General features: G+C 42.4%; 1 protein-coding gene across 2 annotated transcripts in view; it reads right to left on the reverse strand.

Moving 5' to 3' along the window:
* Nucleotides 1-20,256, reverse strand: part of AFF3 (ALF transcription elongation factor 3) — a 365,042-nt gene that overhangs the window by 52,126 nt on the left and 292,660 nt on the right. For both annotated transcript variants that reach the window (XM_064143584.1, XM_064143583.1), the window contains exon 10: nucleotides 4,670-4,835. In XM_064143584.1, coding sequence (XP_063999654.1) covers nucleotides 4,670-4,835 — 166 coding nt within the window. The remainder of the gene's footprint in view (nucleotides 1-4,669; nucleotides 4,836-20,256) is intronic.

The raw sequence follows: 20,256 nt of genomic DNA on the forward strand, positions 1-20,256 counted from the left end.
ACGTGACCTACTCAGTGGACTTTAGTAAAGCATTTGACACTGTCTCCCACAGGATCTTCCTGGAGAATTTGGTTCTCATGGCTTGGATTGGTGGATGCTTTGCTGGATTAAAAAGTGGCTGGATGACTGGACCTAAAGAGTGGTGGTGAATGAAGTTAAATCCAGTTGGCAGCCAGTCACTAGGGGTGTGCCCCTGGGCTCAGTTTTGGTGTCAGTTCTCTTTAATATCTTTATCAATGATCTAGATGAGGGAACTGAGTGCATCCTCAGTAAGTTTGCAGATGACACTAAATTGTGTGGGAGTGTTGATCTGTTTGAGGGTAGGAAGGCTCTGAAAAGGGAAATGGACAAGCTGGATTTATGGGTGAGGTAAGCTGTATGAGATTTAACAAGGCCAAGTGCTGGGTCCTGCATTTGGGTCACATCAACTCCATGCAATGCTACAAGCTTGGGGGAAGAGTGGCTGGAAGGCTGCCCAGTTGAAAAGGACCTGAGGGTGCTGGCTGACAGCTAGCCAAACATGAGCCAGTGGTGTGCTCAGGTGGCCAAGAAGGCCAACAACATCCTGGTCTGTATCATGAGTACATAGGTGATTGTGCCCCTGTACTTGGCACACAGCTAGAATACTGCATTCAGTTTTGGGCACCTTACCAGAAGAAGAAAACTGAGCTGCTGGACCATGTCCAGTGAAGGGCAGGAAAGCTAGTAAAGAGTCTGGAGAACAGGTCTTATGAGGAGTGACTGACAGAACTGGGATTGTTCAGTCTGGAGAAGAGGAGGCTGAGGGAAAACATCATTGCTCTCTATAAGCACCTGAAAGGTGGTTGTAGTGAGGCAGGAGTGAGACCCTTCTCCCTAATATTAAGTGAAGAATGAGATGAAATGGCCTCAAGTTGCACCAGGGGAAGTTTAGTTTGGATATTAAGAAAATTTTCTTTACTGAAAGAGTGGTCTGGCATTGTGTATGGAGGTGGTGAAATTACCATCACTGGAGTTGTTAAAAAATATGTAGACATGACACTTTGGGACATGATTTAATGGCCATGATGGTGTTAAGTTGATGGTTGGACTTAGATGTCTTTTCAAACTGAAACAATTCTATGATTCTATACAACTTCTTCCTTTTTCCTTCTAATCTGTTGGTGAAGACTGGCTGGTGACATGGCAGGATCATGCTCACCAGCTAGCTAGTCTGTTAGATACATACATTCTTCCTATTTTACAAGCTAAAGAGAAGAGAGCCAACACCATGGAGCGCTTGAGTGAACAGCAGGGCTTCATAGGCTGTGGCTCCTCCACCACTGATACTGATGTCCAGGCACCTGAAGGACTTGATGCACAGTAGTCAGGAGGTGGCTCTCTGCTGATGAGAGAGGAGGGTGGGGAAGAGCATAACTCCGTAAACCACTTATTGGTCATCTGGTCAGTCAATCAGGAAAAAGCTAATGGTTGTGAAGTAGTCACAACAGCAGAGGCTGTAAAGGATGCTGCATGTGGTACATGGGGCTGTCAGGGCCCAGGACAGGACCTCTCTCTGGCTTGGTTACTGTTGACTAGCCACTGATGCTTTGTCCCGTATGATAGCTTTCCTGCCCATTCCCACTCTCTAGTCTTCTCTGCATAGTGCAAATTCCCAGCTGTCTAACCAGTTTAGCCTTATTAAAGGTCTGGGGGATAAAGAACAAACATATTTTTAGCTCTTGAAATGTAGCTTTTTCTATGGACTTGACACCCATAGGATTTTTTCCTACCATATGAAATAATTGCAAAGATGAGATGTGATTGTTTTCCAGAGTCCTCACTTATGACATTAATTAAGGTCATGCAAGGAATTCATGACTTCAGTAAAGAAACAGGAGATAGACGTTTCAGTCTCTTGTTCATAATTTCAGCTTTGGCAGCCCACAAAACTGTAACTACCCACATTAATGTCTGAGGCACCTTAATTTGTCCACATCACTGAATGCAGTCTAAATGTTGTCTCCTGTTCTAGCTCAGCCATTATTCTTAGCTTACTGCAGACATAAAGTGTAGACAGCTGAGCTAGTCACTACAGGCTCTAAATAGTCATTGGAAAGAAATAGACACTTTAAGGGTGCAATTCATCTCATCTATTTTATATGTATGCTTTACAATGAGCTGCTTTTGCACTCTAGGCAACTGCATTTAGATACCTGAGAACAACTCAAAGATCTCAAAATGAGATGAGGAAAAGAAGTACAGAAGAAATGAAACAGCAATTGAGTTTCTGTATTACTTCAAATGCAGAAGGTGTGCTGTCCTAGAAATAAAAGATCTTTGAATATATGCATATAATATTTCAGATTATGGGAGAAAAAAAAAAGAAGAAAAAGAATGAAAGCCTTTTAACAGTCTGCAGATTTCCAGATGAGGTTCCTCCCAACCTGGAAATAGGGATTTCTGCCCAGCATTATGCAGTTTACGCTGAAGCAAAAGCAAAGATTAGTATTAGATTTTTCTATCTTATCCAATAGATTAAATTAACTTTAAGAATATGACTTGAATTGACCCCACTGTCTATAAAGCAGACAGAACCTCCTTTTAAAGAGCTTCCAAGGATCTGTATCTCTTCTTTTACGAGGTAAGAACATGGCATATTCTTTAGGAAGATGGCTTCAGTGGGTGTATAGATGCAAGTTAAAGCATTAATGCAAAGCAGAGCGGACTTAGAGCAGAGACATCACATCAGCATGTTTTGAACTGGTGTTATCAAGTCATATGGTGGGCCTCAGAAAGCAATGGCTCCTGAGGAAAGCAGAGGTATCCTACTTCCCTGGGACACTCTGACCCTGTCCCCACGTGGCCTCTCCCAGATCCTGTCAAGTCATGACCTATGACAACTGCTGCAGCCATCACATTTCCTAAGTAATTTACATTTTTGGATAATCATGTTTCATACAGCATGTCCTAGAAGGCAAACCACACAAATATAATGCAAAGAGACAAGCAATCTGTTGGAGTAGTGCAGCTGTTTCGTGACAAAGATCACTGATAATTCAGGCTCTGTACAAAACTAGTTCCACATATCTCAAGAGGATATGTATAAAATGCTTAAGAAGAGACACTTCCTCCATGTTTCCGTGACTCTCAGTCCCCTGCTTGACTTCATGAAATTCATGACCTGCCTCAGTTAATTAACTTCCTGCATTCCCTGAGGAACTGCTGCTCCCAGGTCCAAGAAGCACAGGTATCTGCCTAGATAGTAACCACTTCTCCCTTTCTGGGTACTATTTTTCTCCTCCTTTTATCTCACATTTCCTTCTTCCTGCAAATGATTCCTCTTATTTTGTCTCTTCATCCCTTCCATCTTCTGAGATCTTGCAGAGAGAGGAGAGATGTCAAGATGTCTGTGCTAATTCCAGTGGGGAACTAGGCAGAGAGAGAGCAAGGTCTTAACGGGTCGAATGAGAGGGAAATAAGACATGGAGTAGCAGAGGGAGGACAACAAGGAAGGAGGACTGGAAGATATGGAAAGATAAACAGAGGTAGAAATTCAGGAAAGGAGCAAAGTGAGTGGAAAAATAACTGGAAATGGACCTGAAAATACTGTCAATGAAAAGACAGAAAGGAAGAAAAGTGTAAAATAAGAGGCAGAAGAGACAGAGCCTGAGAAAAATATATTAAGGATATTTCTGCAAGTGATGCATTTTCCTTGATAGGAAACAGGGCCCCAAATAGCTGAGCAAAAGATGAGGAAAGGTTTGCTGGTTATCCAGTATAATTTTTCAGGATGAGAGAATAGGTGAGGCATAGTTTTGCAGGGATGAGTCTGGTGATTGGATGCTTTATGTGGAGCAGAAAACACATGACTGTATTTCATATGTGTTTACAATCTTGCTGTTAAACTCTGGAATATTTTTACATGCATTAATAAGTGTGATGTGGCTGTGGAATTCATGGTTTTGCACTGAAGGTGTGTATTGAGCAAAGCATGTAAAAATGTCAATCCTAGGAGAAAAGCAGAGAAGAGAAAGCTGCCTTGTCATGTCTGTTAAATACTCTGCAGGGGTGACGGCAGAACATGGCAGTTTAATTATAATTTGTTTAGGGCTTATCTACATGTGAAAAATTTCAGCATTATCTTTCCAGATGATACATTTGGGCTCAATGTTTTGCACGAAGAGTGACTCAGTTTAGACAATTTTGGAGGTGGATTAAAATAAATCACGCAATGCCAGCAGCAGAGGATAATTTACTTAAAAAGTGAGGTGAGGGAAAGTGAGTGAGAAACAGCTGTTTTGATTTAAAATCCGCCCTCAAACTTTATAATAGCTTCCCTGTACAGAGACGCCTTAATTTCCCCTGCAGTGCTGGGAGCCTGTACCAGGACTCGTGCACTAAGCAAGCCATTGCTATGGAGGCAGAGTTGCTTAAAACTTCAAGCAAGCTGCAGGCGTTGCAAGATGTTCCACTCATCTTCAATTAGAGGAAAATATCACAGAGTTATTTCTTTCTTAATTTTTGCTTCAAATGCTTTAATCTGTCCCAGGTCCCCTGCCACATGCATTTTACAGCACGTCAGGGCCTTTCTCTTCCATTTTTTTGTGTATCTCCCCACAGGCTCCTTGTGTTGGCTTGTCTGGAAAAAGGTCTGAGTGGGTGAAATAACGGATTGCCACCCTAAATCACAAAGAGCATAACGCCTTACCTCTGGGCTGGAGTAATGAGAGGGCTTGCTGCCGTCGCTCTCGCTGGAGCTGCTTTCACTCTCTGAGTCAGACTCTGAGCTGGTCTCGGATTCACTGGAACTGCTGCTGCTCGACCCCTTGCTGCTGAATCCTGAGGCTCGGGCGTTGGACTGTGGCACCACCAGGCTGCCAGCCCCACACACAGCCCATCAGGGAAGGAAGAGGGAATAGATGAAAACAAGAACATAAAAACCCCAAGATGGTATTTTAGGAAGCATACCTATCTGAAATCCTGTGAGCTCATCTCTGCTGCTAACAAATGGTGAAGTGTGTTCAACTTTTCAGTATAATAAGTGGGGGAATAATGCAGGGTTATCCTCATACCCGTTTAAATCCATAGCCTCTCAGCTCTTTTTCATCTGAGGGATGGTCAAGTTATCTCTTCAGCTTGCCTCTTTTCTTATTTAACATACATTCGAGGATATATTAAAAACATCAAATTTAAAAAACAGAGTATAGAAAGCAGCCTTATGCTCTCTATGAACACTGCAAAGTGGTGAAAGCAGGAGATGAAAAAGGTGAACAGTTAAACAGAGCTGAACTCCACAGTATCAATCATTTATAAACAGCAATAGCAATAATGAAAATAGTGATAATAGTGATGATAACAAAACAACAACAATAATAATACAACATCCTTGCTGCAGTTTCAACCTACATCTTTTGTTCTGCACACTTCTTTACCTATGGTAAATGATGAGGTATACCATCCTGATATTGACAACTGCAAGATCTAAGACCAATCTGCAAAAACCTGAAGGGCTCAGGCTAGCATTTTTGCATGTCAGCAGTGCAGTGCTGTCAGCAGAGCTACTACCCTTCTTAGAAGTTACGTTTGTATGCAAGTATTTGTATTATCAACCCTGACAGCAGAATGAATGTATGTTTTTCTGAAACAGTTGACCATGCATATTAAAAATACCCCAGTCATAAAGACTTGAGTGTGAAATGTCCTATTAAGTCATCCAGCTTACTCCCCAGGCAATGGAAGATTGTTCCCTATAGCAGGGTGCATTTTCTAGTGAGTTGTCCAATTTGATTTTAAATGACTTGAATGCAGCTTTTACTTTTACCCCTGGGAAACTTCTCTGCAAACTAACCCAAATTCCACTGTCAGAAATTTCTCCCTACGTTCAACCTGAAGCTACCCTTTTAAAATTTATTGTTGTTACTTATTATTTCACCTTATTACTACTAGTTACTATGATAAATTATCCTCCTCCCTTTCTGCTTTCACATATTTTCAGATTGTTTTCCTGCCCTCCTTCAGTCATCTTCCAGACAAGGCCTTACACATTTACTTCTTCTGATCCTTCTTCATAAGTCATTATCTCCAGGGATATGGGATCATTTTTATGGCTCTTTTCTGAACCCATTCCAATTTATCTATATCTCTCTGATAACAGGATGCCCAAAACTGAGTGCAGCATTACAGATGAATTCTCACTCTGAGCCCTACAATGAAGGGCTATTACCTTCCTGCTCCTTGATGCGTTGCTTCTGTAAACATACACCCGAGCTGTGATGGAATATATAGTCCATTAACACTCCTACATCTCTTTCAACACAGCTTTCTCCACAATTCCTCCACTGATAGCTACACTTTAGATTATTTGCTTCCAGAGAGATTAGCTTGCTTTTTTCCTTCATACCAGATTTCATTTTCTTCTTTACTGCACATGCTTCTAGCTCCTTTTGATTTATTTTTCTGCCCTCAGAGGTGTCTGCAGCAACTTCTAATTTAGTATCAAGTACAAACTTAATTAAACGGTTATTCACTTCCTTTTCCAGATCATTAATGAGATTGTTAAATAAACCCCACAAGAAATAAACCAGTACCCTAATAACCATCTCTTCCCAACTCCATTCGCCAGTGTTTATCATTACCCTTGTTTATGCTCCATCAGTCCAATACTGTGCCTAATGCAATGTGATCTTTGAGACACATTTTGTGAGAAATAATTTCCAATAAATAATTACAGTTCTGCTATGTTGCACCTAATGAATTGTCTTTACCTGCTAATGGTGCATTTCATTCTGGAAAACTCGTACCTGACGCCTGACACAAGCTGCATATGACAGGCAATTTCTGGGGCTTTGAAAAGAGGCCAGGCCATCAGAGATGTAGCTTCAACTCCACAATTCCCTACAGCTGCACACTTCCTAGCCCTGTTCCTGCCTCCTTTAACATATGCTAACCTTCCCCCACTGGATCACCTGTCTTGCACAAGCCAGGAGCTTGTGCTCTCATCACATCACTTTTACTTAAGATTGTCCCACTTCCCCTTGCCTTTTGCTAGGAAGCATCACAGCTGCTTATGACTTTCTTGCTTCAGAAAGTTTCTGGTTCTTTGGGGAATTGTGCTGCTGTTAGAGAGTTTTCTGCACCCTTTAAGGCACAGCAAGTCCTCACCTGTGATCTCACCTTAATAATTAAACCAAGTAAAATAAAAACGAGAGGGAGAAGCTGGCATCCATTTATATCTTTGACCTTTATTTCCATCCTTGTAACCATCAGGCAGTAGAGAGGCATCAATAAAAAAAGCCCATGCTCCAGCAGGATGGCTCAGTAACAGGTTTGCAGAAGTGCCTGCTAATTCTTGGGAGGCAAGAGATCTGGCATCATGCACAGGCATTAAATGTACCAATTACAATGCACGCCTTTAAAGACTCGCCCTCTGCTACTTTTGTTGTAATTCATGATGTCTCTTTGTCTAGCCAGATACCTGTGGTAAATGCAAGATTTTCAGACAACCATTTGTGTAAGAGCATTAAGTCACAGAGGTGCCTGAAACAGAAAAGCCTTGTAAGCTTATTACGATTTTCCATCCCAGAGAGGGAAAATTGGTATTTTGGACAGCACTCTGGGACAAGGCAGTTTTCCACTTACACAAGTTGCCCAGTAAACTCTAGATACAAGTTGCTCACTTAGACTAACAGATTATAGTCAACTGCTTGCTAATAAAATAGTGAGAGCTGTATGAAGGCCATTGTGAGCAGATTTGCTTTTTCTTTTACTTTTCTTTTCTTAAGGGAATATGAAAAGGTAACTGCTTTTTTTGACAGCGTAGCTTAGGGAATGCTTTTGTCAGTGTCTGACTGATGCATTTCCAGCTCTCTCTACAACACCATTGTGACTGTTGCCTGAAAAGTTCTTCAACATCACAAAACATCTGCACATTTATGCCCTGCCCCTAGTGACTGTGATTTTAATTTTTTAACCAGCATTCTTGTCTGTCATTGACTGAAGTATTTGGAATTGCTATATAGGGGATGAGGGAGAAAGAAACCCCACAGTAATATTTCTTTCCTGTTGTGACATGAAATGTTTTTCTAGGCTGCTGAACAAAAATTGTTACTACAGCCATAGATATAAAATATAACCGTTGGACTCTTCACAAACATCTGGAAATCTGTTTTCTGGTCTAATGGCAGCCAATATACTGCAAAAATTTCACATTACCATATTTTCCCATTTATACTGATACTGTTGAAGTCTTCTGTCCCACTTATACCTTCTCCATTTTTAAATACAGTATATTCCTGCAAGGATCCTTGTTATATTATAGTGACCAAGGTGAAAAGTTACATGTTTTTTTATGCACTCTTATTTAAAAAATCACAATTATTTTAAATTGGCAACTTTGATTTTGGACTGCTTCTTCTAAAGTATGTAAGCAAGATCATGCAGTCAAAATAAAAGTCAATTTACATTTTAATGACTGTGGCATATAACATTCATGCATATTTTGCTACTGGCTTATGCCTCAGAATTAATTACTATATTTTTATTTTAGGCAATTAAACAACAATTTGAGTAAAAACACTTTTCTTCAAAGCCTTTGATCAGAACATGCACTCTTTGACTTCAGAAACAGAGAAACTATCTTGCAAATTTGCCAGAAGTTCAGTAATAAGATCACTTAATGGCCAACACACCATCTTATGCTTCCAGGGAGACACCTCCCATCATTTTGGCTACGTGGGACTTTGACACCTAAACACTCTACAAGTCTCCAATGATCTATTTCCTGCCCTTCCTAGTAGGGAAGCTACCTTTCTCTTAAAAACTGTTATTTATCTTGCAGCCTAAGTTTTTCTCAGATGTGCAGGTTCAGAAACACATCGATTTGGAGAGATTAATACTTATTCCCACTCAAACCAATTTGTGATCCAAGCTGAGAGGAAGAGCCATCTCAATCTCTGGAAAAGCCTGAAAGGTTAGTTGTGGTGAAACCAGCTATTAGCTCCATCAGACTGCACAGCTGTGGCCAGCATCAAGATGGTTTAAATACTTGTGCAGGAAGGTACAGGCATTTGCTACTCAGTCAGTGGAGAAAGATTTCCAAATCAGATTGTTTTCAGTGGCCCTCAGGAGACCTCTTGAGGTTAATCATTCTGGATCTGGGCCCTATTCTGTGCTTCACACTAAGTTGCTACTTACAGCTGCATTACTTTCCATGATAATAAATCATGACATTCAGCACTGGCCATAGGAAGGTCCCAGGCAGCTAAGCATATGCTGCATTGCAGGAATTCAGTTTCAGTGTTTCAAAGACAGACAGCATGGATGTCTGATTGAGGTACAAGTAAAGCAAACATAGTTCTTTAATAAACTGTTTGTATTTGGTAATGATATTAATTGGATTCAAAAGAGAAAAATCCCTCCTGTGCTGACAAATTTGTAATCCAAATTCTTCACTGCATTACAATTTGATGACACTTCCTATGTATTTTACACAGGTATGAATGATTATCAAGAATGCAAAGCAAAAGGAGAATCAGACCCTGAAGGAAAGACTGTGCCAAGAAAATATGAGTGAGCCTCTGGAATACCTTTTCAGCCACAATGAAGGTTATGCAAGTGCTCATGTGTTGTCTTTTGGACTCCAGTCAGCCTGCATAATTTCACTTTGCAAGAATTGTATCCAGAGCTCAGTAACACTATTGGACACTACCTGCTGTATTTGTTTTTGTGTCTGGAGATGAGGTAACACTTAGCCAGTGTCATCTGCATAGCTATGATGATCTGTTTTTTTTTCTTTAAAATGTCACCCTGTGGTACCATCCACCATGCACTGTGCAACTACCAAGCGGTTCCAACTCCCCACAGGACAGAGGAATGCAACAAATAGTGTGAAGAGTTGACTAGCATAAACAAATGACACTGTTAGGGAACACACTGTCGACACTGATAGGTAAACGTGGGAAAGGTCCGAATTTTTAGATGTTACAAATGTTCAAGATAATCCTAAAAAAGACCATATGAATTTTTGTAGTACTTTGAAACACCCAGAAAATCTATCAGTGTCTGGAAGATCAAGGCCAATCGTGGGAAAATAATATTCCGAAACAGACACCATTCCTTTGCCTTGTATAAACTGTCACAGTTCCATTGACTTCAATTAGGCTACGCTGACTTAAAGCAAACAGTAAATCGGACCAAGACTCTGAAATGGTATTTCAAACTCAGTGATGAAAATATATTTCAAGGTTTAAAGGATCTCTGTTGGCAGAGTCTCTATTTTTATTCCAGTTTAAGTATTTGAAGTACTACTTCCTTCTTCCCTTGAAGCCAACCTAAAGGTCTTTTACGGACAGCTCCTTAGCCCTTTGTTGTAGGAAGCAAATTCCACATGATGCTTCCTCAAAGCACAAACTGAGAACATTGTGCCAAAATCTGTATAATTATCTCTGCTGCCTGGCACTGAAGATATTGCACGTCTCCCATGCACACAGTAGGGAATTCCTGTGTTGGCAATTGTGAATGAATCACAGAGGCAATAGAAATGCCCACTTCTTGCTGCTGCTCCTGTGTATTTTTCAAATAGTGTTTCAGTGAAGACATCTGAAGCATACTTACAACAGGGGTCTACCTGGACCTGCAAATCAGGCCATCTCAATGCTGTAACGGAACACATGGAGGTATTTTCTGAGGGAACTGTAGAATGCCAAGAAATAGTACTGTAAGGGTAGCCTACAGAATGAATGTCATCCATCCATTTCAAGCCAAATTCATGCTGAGAAAAGGGAGATGACACCACAAATTCTAGGATGTGCACCTGCCTGAGGACATAGAGATACCTTTGTAATTTAAAATATGAAGGCTGATTCTGTGCTGGTAACATACAAACATGACTAAAAGGAGCCTCTATTCTAGTTTTAACTCTGCCGTGTTGAGTCTGAATGATCAAATCAATTGACAGCCAGAAGGAAACTGTGCTCATAGTTTAGTGTTTCTTTTTGGAAAAAATATTTTACTACATTTAAACCTTACTGCTCATTGGTAGTGACAACATGTGGTTTGGCTTCGAGTTGGACCCGATGATGGGGTTCGGTGTGGCTGGAGAGCAGCCAGACAGAAAGGGATCTGGGGGTGCTGATCGATATCCACCTGAACATGAGCCAGCAGTGTGCCCAGGTGGCCAAGAGAGCCAGTGGCATCCTGGCCTGCATCAGGAATGGTGTGGTCAGCAGGAGCAGGGAGGTCATTCTGCCCCTGTACTCTGCACTGGTTAGACCACACCTTGAGTACTGTGCTCAGTTCTGGGCCCCCCAGTTTAGGAGGGACATTGAGATGCTTGAGCGTGTCCAGAGAAGGGCAACGAGGCTGGTGAGAGGCCTTGAGCACAGCCCTACGAGGAGAGGCTGAGGGAGCTGGGATTGTTTAGCCTGGAGAGGAGGAGGCTCAGGGGAGACCTTATTGCTGTCTACAACTACCTGAGGGGAGGTTGTGGCCAGGAGGAGGTTGCTCTCTTCTCTCAGGTGGCCAGCACCAGAACGAGAGGACACAGCCTCAGGCTGTGCCAGGGGAAATTTAGGCTCGAGGTGAGAAGAAAGTTCTTCACTGAGAGAGTCATTGGACACTGGAATGGGCTGCCCGGGGAGGTGGTGGAGTCGCCGTCCCTGGGGCTGTTCAAGGCAGGATTGGACGTGGCACTTGGTGCCATGGTCTAGCCTTGAGCTCTGTGGTAAAGGGTTGGACTTGATGATCTATGAGGTCTCTTCCAACCTTGGTGATACTGTGAAGAGGTTCCACCTCAACACAAGGGGGAACTTCTTTACTGTATGGGTCACAGAGCGCTGGCACAGGCTTCCCAGAGAGGTCGTGGAGTCTCCTTCTCTGGAGCCTTTCTGGGCCTGTCTGGATGTGTTCCTCTGTGATCTGTGTTAGATAGTATTGTCCTGCTCTGGCAGGGGGGTTGGACTCGATGATCTCCTTGGGTCCCTTCCAACCCCTAACATCCTGTGATCCTGTGATGCTGCCAGCAGTGTGCTGGTGGGAAGGAGGCTGTGTGGAGGGGAGGTGAGCACCACACTCTGTGCTTGATCAGCTCAAGTTGCAAAAGAATCAGCTAGTTCTGCCCCCAGTGCAGAGCACTTGGAACTAGATGATCCTTGAAGTCCCTTCCAGCCCAGACAATTATGTGATCTTATATTAGAGAATCATCAAGCTCCTACCCTATCTAACCGGGGGGCCACCAGGCCCCCCGGCCTTTAGATCTCCACCACCAGTCACCCAGTGTGCACCATGAGGACTCACCAGTGATGGTGGGAGGAGGATCCCTCTGCCCAGATGGGCAAGCTTGGGGCTTGCCTTTCCTGGGGCTGTTTATAAAGGGCAGTGTGCTGGGAGATCTAAGTGGTCACACCTGGGGTGGGAGGAGACTCCAAGAGAGCCCAGGTGCTGTGTGTTTAGGGGTGGGAAAGGGGCAAAATGGGGTGGGTGGGGTGGAAAGGGGGCAGATACAGTGTTCCAGTGTCATCTGGTATAGGTGGTCCTGTTCTGGCAGGGGGATTGGACTTGATGATTTTTCAAGGCTTCCCAAAGTGGTTGTGGAGTCTCCTTCTCTGGAGACTTTCAAGGCCTGTCTGGATGTGTTCCTCTGTGATCTGTGTTAGATAATATTGTCCGGCTCTGGCAGGGGGGTTGGACTCGATGATCTCCTTGTGTCCCTTCCAACCCTTAACATCCTGTGATCCTGTGACATTTTCAGGGCTCCAGTCCCTATCCTAGTCATACACAGGGATGACCAAACTTGTCTACCTTTAGTGTGTTAGCTCTTCGTTATTCTTTATAAAGCATTTGGACATCCTTGTTCTGAACACAGCACCAAAGAAACACAGATTTACTGTTTTGTGCCTCTGCTAACCAAGAGCATGGAATCGATTAACCGGGTTTTGACAATCAGTAACTTATAGTTACTGATTGTCAAAACCTATCATTCACTAACAAAAAGTGCTGCTAGCCATGGTTGACTCTGGCTCTGAATGCAAAAGAAAATACATGAGGCTGGGCAACTTCCCTTTCTCCAGGTAAACAATTTCCCAGGAGTCTGTTAATAACCTTAGGAAACAGAGATATGTTTTCATACCTCATTCCTGTAATGGATGAAGCATGAAATGGTAGTCATGATGAGTGAGGGTCCTGGAGGTTGTTTGGCCTGTCACAATACGTAATGCTCCTGTGAAAGCACTGCATTACCTTAGCCACATCACCTTTGCACAGCACAATAATAATGCATGGCTGCCAAGAACAGAATTCTAGACTCTCCTTATATTTTAATGCTGTCCTTGGGAGTTGCTTAAATTGTTTGTGCTGACAAGACTACAAGTATATGCAAGCCTAAGGTAAATCAGGTTTCTTCAGAGTCAGGTGTGCCCTGTGTGAGTGCAGCTCAACTGCCAGAATAATCACCAAAAAAAGACAGGCTGATATGAAAAAGGCTCTTTGGAAAAACGAGCAATGAAGCTTGTGCACACATGCATAAAAGAAGAAAACCTCAAGAAAATTCAGTCTGGCAAGGAGGTATCTATTTAAGGTTTAGTTGACACTGGAAGCAGCAGAATCGCAGCTCCTACCTTGAAGGAGTATGGTAGGGCAGAGAAAACCACTAGAAAAAAACCCTTGGCTAAAACCCCTCTCCTAAAAAAAAAGCTACATAACAATTAATAATGACATCTCTGTATGAATAGCTCTATGAGGAGAAGTGTGGGCCAGAGTATCTGAGATGAAAGGGTCCAATAGACCTGGAGCAGCATTAGTGTGGGGATGAAGTGATTAGTCAGCAGGCTGACAGCTGTGCTAGGAGCCTGGTGCCAGATTCCAGTGTATGCTTTCCACCACTGCCAAGTGTTTGCTTGTCACTCCAGATAAATGGAGCATCAGCAGTGTTTTATTTGACCTGCTCACAATTAAAATAAAGCAACTCTGACTTCCTTGGTGTGCTTGCCATTGACCTTGCATGAGCTGAATATGAGCAGAGAGATTCCCTGGTCCAGGAAAGTTTAAAGTTAACCCTTTAGTAAAAGAGCATTGTTTAAGGTGGTGTTTCGTTTTATTTTTTTAACCTTGGCACTATAATTAGTCTCTTAATAGTTCAAAGCAAGGTGACTTGAAGGGAAAAAGTGACAGGCACAGCCCATGTGCCCTGTACTGTCCTTGTAATATGTCCTTGGACCAATGGCCTGGAGAATGATGAACAGCTTTGAGAATAGACTTTGAGCAGCCACTGTCCTGCCTCCAGTGTGAAATCAGAAAACCATTTCTACAGAAACTTTTGTGGGGATGAGAGAGTGTAGGGGCAGAAATAAATTGATGAAGTTGTAGAGAATGTTGCTTTTGATTTCCCCGCTGATACAGGACAATGTCTTTTGTGTATTTTCCTTCATATGTACTTGTGCTAGTTTGAAGCAGGCTAGAATGTTTTGGTAAGAAAAAGCAGATAATTGGCGGTGAAAGGAAAACAATGGTTATGTCTACTCCCCTCACAGTCTCGCTGAGAGGTATGGGAACAAGAAAGTAAACATCAGATAACACTCTCGCCATTTTGTTTTCACTTTCTGGCTGGGCTTGGACGGAGCTGCATCTCCCTAACCTCACTGCCACTAACCTTTGCTTCTTAACCTCTTGGCTGAACATCTTTACTTCCTTAAGCCTGGGGTAAGGTTGAGAGGGGCAGGGGGAAGGTGCAGGGGTGGTTGAGAGCCCCTCCTGGGGACTCAGGTTTCTGGGAGGGGAGTTGTGTTTCTGTATTACTTTTAACTTGTATATTTCTGTATATACTGTAAATATCTGCTTGTATATTGTGCTAGCTGTAAATAAATACCTTCATTTATATTCCCAGAGTCCGACTGAGTTAGCTGGGGTACCTTCTAAAAGTGTGGGGGGGCGGGGTAGCACCGAAACCACCACAGTACTCTATATGTTTTATTTCCCCCTTTCATCAGCTTGATCATGTTTGGAACCTTATATTCATGTTAGGAACCAGATAACAGACCTTTCTGTTCTCTCGTTGAGACCAGCTTCTGCTGCTGGATGGAAAATCAGACATAGTGTCTTTGAATTACACACCTGAAAGGCAATGTAGAACACACACTTCTATTGACCTTTAATGCCCCTGATATAAGAAGGTTCCCCTTCATGGTGGTTAAGAGTGAGAACTATACTCCAGAATAAGTGCTCCTCAAAGGACTCTCTTGGGAAAGACATCTTTTTGTCTTCTCCTCTAGGAATTCAGCTCTCATGTAAGATCAAAAGGCCCATGGAAGGGGTAAGAAAAATAGTCAGACTTTTCAAGAATGAAAAAGGACTCCTCTGAGCACTTGTAGACAAATGGTACTAGTGTCAGAGTGTGCTCAGGCATAGCTTTTCTGTATCTAATAATATTGAAACTTTGGATATCTTTTTGTCACTCACTGAATCCTTGTAATAACTGAGAGCATTCTTCTGGACACTGTTACTTTCCATCCATCTCTCCTCCCTTTTTAACTTTGAGGAAGTTCCTTTCCTGGCAGCATCACGGCTTGCTGCATACACATGTCAATGGTCTCCAGAGAACATGAGTTCATTTGTTCAGAGGAGATCAGATTACTTAAGTTCACTGAAGAAGGTAAATATCACTAGAGATGAGCTCTGTTCCATGTCCCATTACATGGGTTAAGAACATCCCTGAATTTATTTGGTTTGCCCGATAAGTCAGATGAAGACAAAGAGCTCAGGGCTCAGTTGTCAGAAGGTCTCATTTGAGTGGGAAAATGTGCAAGTAAAGATGTAATGAGACTCCACACAAGTCTTTTTTTGTTACAGAGAAGGACTCAAGATGCTGAATTTTAACATCTGAAGAATGACTTCTGGACTGATGGCCCTTCAAAGGAGTGGAAGATCTCCACAGAGGTTTATTTCTCACAAAACCATGATGTCACATATGACAGCAGGAGAGATTCTTGTGCTTTAGCAAACAAACAAAAAATGAGATGTTACACCACTGAAAACAGGGATAAAGGCTCTAATTTAGTGGAGAATGTATGGAAATGCAGAGGGCAAAAAGTGACCTCAACCAAGTTATGCTCTGACTTTGTTAACAATGAAGTGACGTGACTCATACAGGCAGGACTCCACCTATGGTGCAGAACTTTAAAAGACTTAAATCAGCATGTAGCTGATTTAAATCAAGGTAGAAGCAGATCCTCTCAATCGAATCTTGATACAGCTCTTGATAATCTCTGAAAGATTAGAGGGAATTTTGGATCCTAAGGATCACGTAAATGGCATGCCTGATGTGCCCAACACCATGCACATTGTGGTCTGTATGGGAAACAAGGAGGGCTTAGTTCAGATTCCTCTTCATAATTTCCCTTTCAAGGTTCAGTCAACTCCTTCCTATTGCCCTAATGACTGGGGGTGGTATGCAATATGAAGATCTATATCCACTCCCAACTCAGCACTCCACTGTTTCATTAGAGGACTATTAAAAGATGATTATCCGTGACATTCAATAATATCAGTACCACCTATCTCAGGGACAGATCCTTCACTAATGTTTTGAAGGCGATTCCAGTAGCTTGGTCTTTGGTGGGACAGGTTTCAACCCACAAGGAGAGATGTTTCAAAGGTAAAGCACTGGAACAGATCATCACTGATGATATGGAACATCAGTCACATTACTTTCAGAAATAAGGTTAGATAAAGGAGCAATGCAAAATGTTCTGTACAGTGGCATTAATCCACCATCTTCAAAATGTCTCATCAGGGAAATTTGATACTGCTTCTCTAGAAATTAGCCTGGTTACTTCTATCCAAGAAAACAGTCATTTTTTGCTTGTGAGCAACAATTTCATCAAGCCACTGAAGGCAATCACTGCAGTGGAGACTAGCAAAATCTTCATCTGCACTGGCCTGCCATCACATTTACTTCAGAATTACTGCTAAGATAACTCATACTGCAGCTGGCCACCTAAATGGACAGCCTTTTGTATTTTTCAAACCTCACTTCAGCACAGCAGTCCTTTGCCTCAGTCAGTAGGGCCCTGGGTACAGTTCTGTCTTGCAAGACCTCTCGCTAAGCTCTGAGATTCCAAATACAGATGAACTTGTGCAGATAAAATTACTAACTACCATAATGGCTGTCCAAATGGGTGCAATAAATTTCATCGTGAGACAAACTCTCTCAGGTTTTACTGACTCTTAATGCTGCTGCTGCCAGCTTTAGCGTTACTCTTTGACTCAAGCCATATTCTGTTGTCTCCCAAAGGTCTTTTCGGCCCGTCAGCTCTAATCAATATGCTGACTTGAGAAGAATCTTGTTTTAAGTAGGTTTGTTCTCCATAAAGAACCATATAAAGAAAATTTGACTTCTACTCCTTGTCAGCATATATCACTCTCCATGCAGAGCAGCATTTAGATGGTCTGTTAGTTAAAGAAAACAAGTGCTTTCTTTTATATGTTTCAATAAATGACAAATGCCTGGAAAAAAAGCATAGTTGTTCTACAGAGGACATTAGGCAGAGGCAGGAATGGCAAGCAGAACAGCTTATAAAGCCCAGAACTGTAGCAAATAAGATGTTAAAAGCTAATTAGTTTGAGATTATTTGAAGACTTACAGAAGGTTCTTCTGTTCTCCTTCCGGATCTAAGTACAGACAGTTTACAAGCAACATGCAAAACTATTTTAATAGGTTTTCAGAAGGAGTTGCCCAGGATATGTCATTTCCCTATTATTGACATAATAGCTCAAAATACAGGATTTTGAAAACCAGTTTTCAGCTGTTGAATATTTGTCTGTGGTGCAGTCTTAGCAACTTCTCCCATTCTGACCAGACAGTTTCCTTATTCTGGCTTAGTAGTATTGCACTTTATAGAATCATAGAATCAACGAGGTTGGAAGAGACCTCCAAGATCATCCAGGCCAACCTAGCACCCAGCCCTAGCCAGTCAATCAGACCATGGCACTAAGTGCCTCATCCAGGCTTTTCTTGAACACCTCCAGGGATGGTGACTCCACCACCTCCCTGGGCAGCCCATTCCAATGCCAATCACTCTCTCTGTGAAGAACTTCCTCCTAACATCCAGCCTAGACCTACCCCGGCACAACTTGAGACTGTGTCCCTTTGTTCTCTTGCTGGCTGCCTGGGAGAAGAGGCCACCCCCCACCTGGCTACAATGTCCTTTCAGGTAGTTGTAGACAGCAATGAGGTCCCCCCTGAGCCTCCTCTTCTCCAGGCTAAACACCCCCAGCTCCCTCAGCCTCTCCTCATAGGGTTTGTGCTCCAGGCCCCTCACCAGCTTTGTCGCCCTTCTCTGGACACGTTCCAGCACCTCAACATCTCTCTTGAATTGAGGGGCCCAGAACTGGACACAGTACTCAAGGTGTGGCCTGAAGTACCCGTGAAGATCAGGACTAAGTCTGTCTAGTAAGAATATTGGGATCTGATCCACTATCACCCAGCAACGCAGTATGTAGCCACTTAATGAAAGATTTTAAAACATAAAGCAGCCCCTACTAGTAACCTTGGAATCACTGAATAACAGAATGCTTTAGATTAGAAGGGACCTTTAAAAGCAATCTAGTCCAACCTCCCTGAATTGAGCAGAGACATCTTCAACTAGATCAGGTTGGTCAGAGCCCTGTTTGTGTCTTTGCTGTGAGAGCACTTTGCTGTGCCTTCCACTGGTAAAATGTGGCCTGTGAAAAACAATGAATAAATATGATAAGCACAAATATATAAATCTGTGTTAAAGAAAGAGTTATACAAACAGCCCTTTACAACTCAAAGGAAATATCAAAATGTGCATTTCATCCTTTCCTTAAGTATCATTCATGAAAAGCAAACCTGAGGTTTGTTCATGCACGCACAGATGATGAGGGAAGGCAGAAATAGATGATAATGTAAATATAAATTTATTTAGTTTATTAATCTGGAATGTGGTACCAACATGTCTGGACTCAGTGGCTCCTCATCTGCACTCTCCTGCAAGATGTTATCAGCCCTTTACTTCTGTGAAACATGCTACCAACTAGTGGGAAAAGCACTAGAAACATATGACATTTTAGTACAAAAACCCTGGTCTTACAAGATGCTGTGTCCTGATGTAGTTAAACATATATCTCCCAATATTCCTTTCAATCCACATCTTCTGTACTTTGCTGTTCATTAACTGTCATGCATCTTTTTTTTTTTTTTAATGAATTTACAGCATGACTAAGGTTATGCCTAGGTGCCTTTGCCTATTCCCCAATATATCTTTTGCTCTCCCTCCTCTTTCAGGGAGGCAGAAAGGAAATGCACACATGACAGTGAGGAGAGGGCATGGAAACGGGAATAAATATTGCTAATTGGTGTTGCTTCTCCCTCTCAGCACTGCAGCAAGCTGTTGCTACCTTCTTTCCCTGCTCTTAAGCGAATACTCTCTTTCTGGCACTCTGGTCTTACTGTAAGTAACTCAAACGCTCCTTTTCCTGTCTGAGCTCCTGCATGACCTAGGCTGTGCTGCATGGAGTGGTGGGTCTGTTCAGAGCATCCATTTATGCTCAGCGATGTGATCCAGCAGGAAGAGTGTTAAAGGTGTAGGAGTTGATGTGTGTTGGTGTTAGGAGTTCAGTGTCCAGCTGTGAAGATATATAATTCTATATTTCTTTAAAAGTGTACCAGATCACCTGCCTGCCACTGGGAAACGTCTGGGGAAAAGCAGAAGATTTGATACAAAAGCTTTTCAGGAGACAGGAAAAGTATGGTTTTCCAGGATTTCCTGGACAGATTTCCAGGAAAAGTATGGTTTTCCATAGTCACTGCAGCAACAGAGTAGCTGTTTTGGAATTCTTATGCTACCCTGATATGACTCTAAACACTGCTAGACAAGCCTCATCTTGGGAAGAAAGATAAGTGTTGGGTCTCCTCTCTGCTCAGTCTTAGTGAAACCCATCTGAAGTACTTAATCCAGGTCTGGGATCCTCAGTAAAAAATAGACTCTAGCAAAGTGCCATGAAGATAATTAAGGGATTGGAACACCTTTAACCTAAGGAGAGGTTGAGATGGCTGCAAGGGATAAATACCTGATAGGAGGATGCAAAGAAGACAAAAGAAAGCTCTTCTCAGTGCTGCCCAGTGACAAGATGCAAAGAGTGCAAAGTGAAATATGGGAAGGGTTTTCTTTGCTGTGAGAATGGTCAAACATTGAAACATTTGGCCAAGAGACGTTGTATAATCTCCATCCTGGAAAATATTCAAGATCCAGCTGGACACAGCCCTAAGAAATTGTTTCAGATGAC

This window comes from Pogoniulus pusillus, chromosome 5 (genome assembly GCF_015220805.1).
Source record: "Pogoniulus pusillus isolate bPogPus1 chromosome 5, bPogPus1.pri, whole genome shotgun sequence".
NCBI lineage: Eukaryota > Metazoa > Chordata > Aves > Piciformes > Lybiidae > Pogoniulus > Pogoniulus pusillus.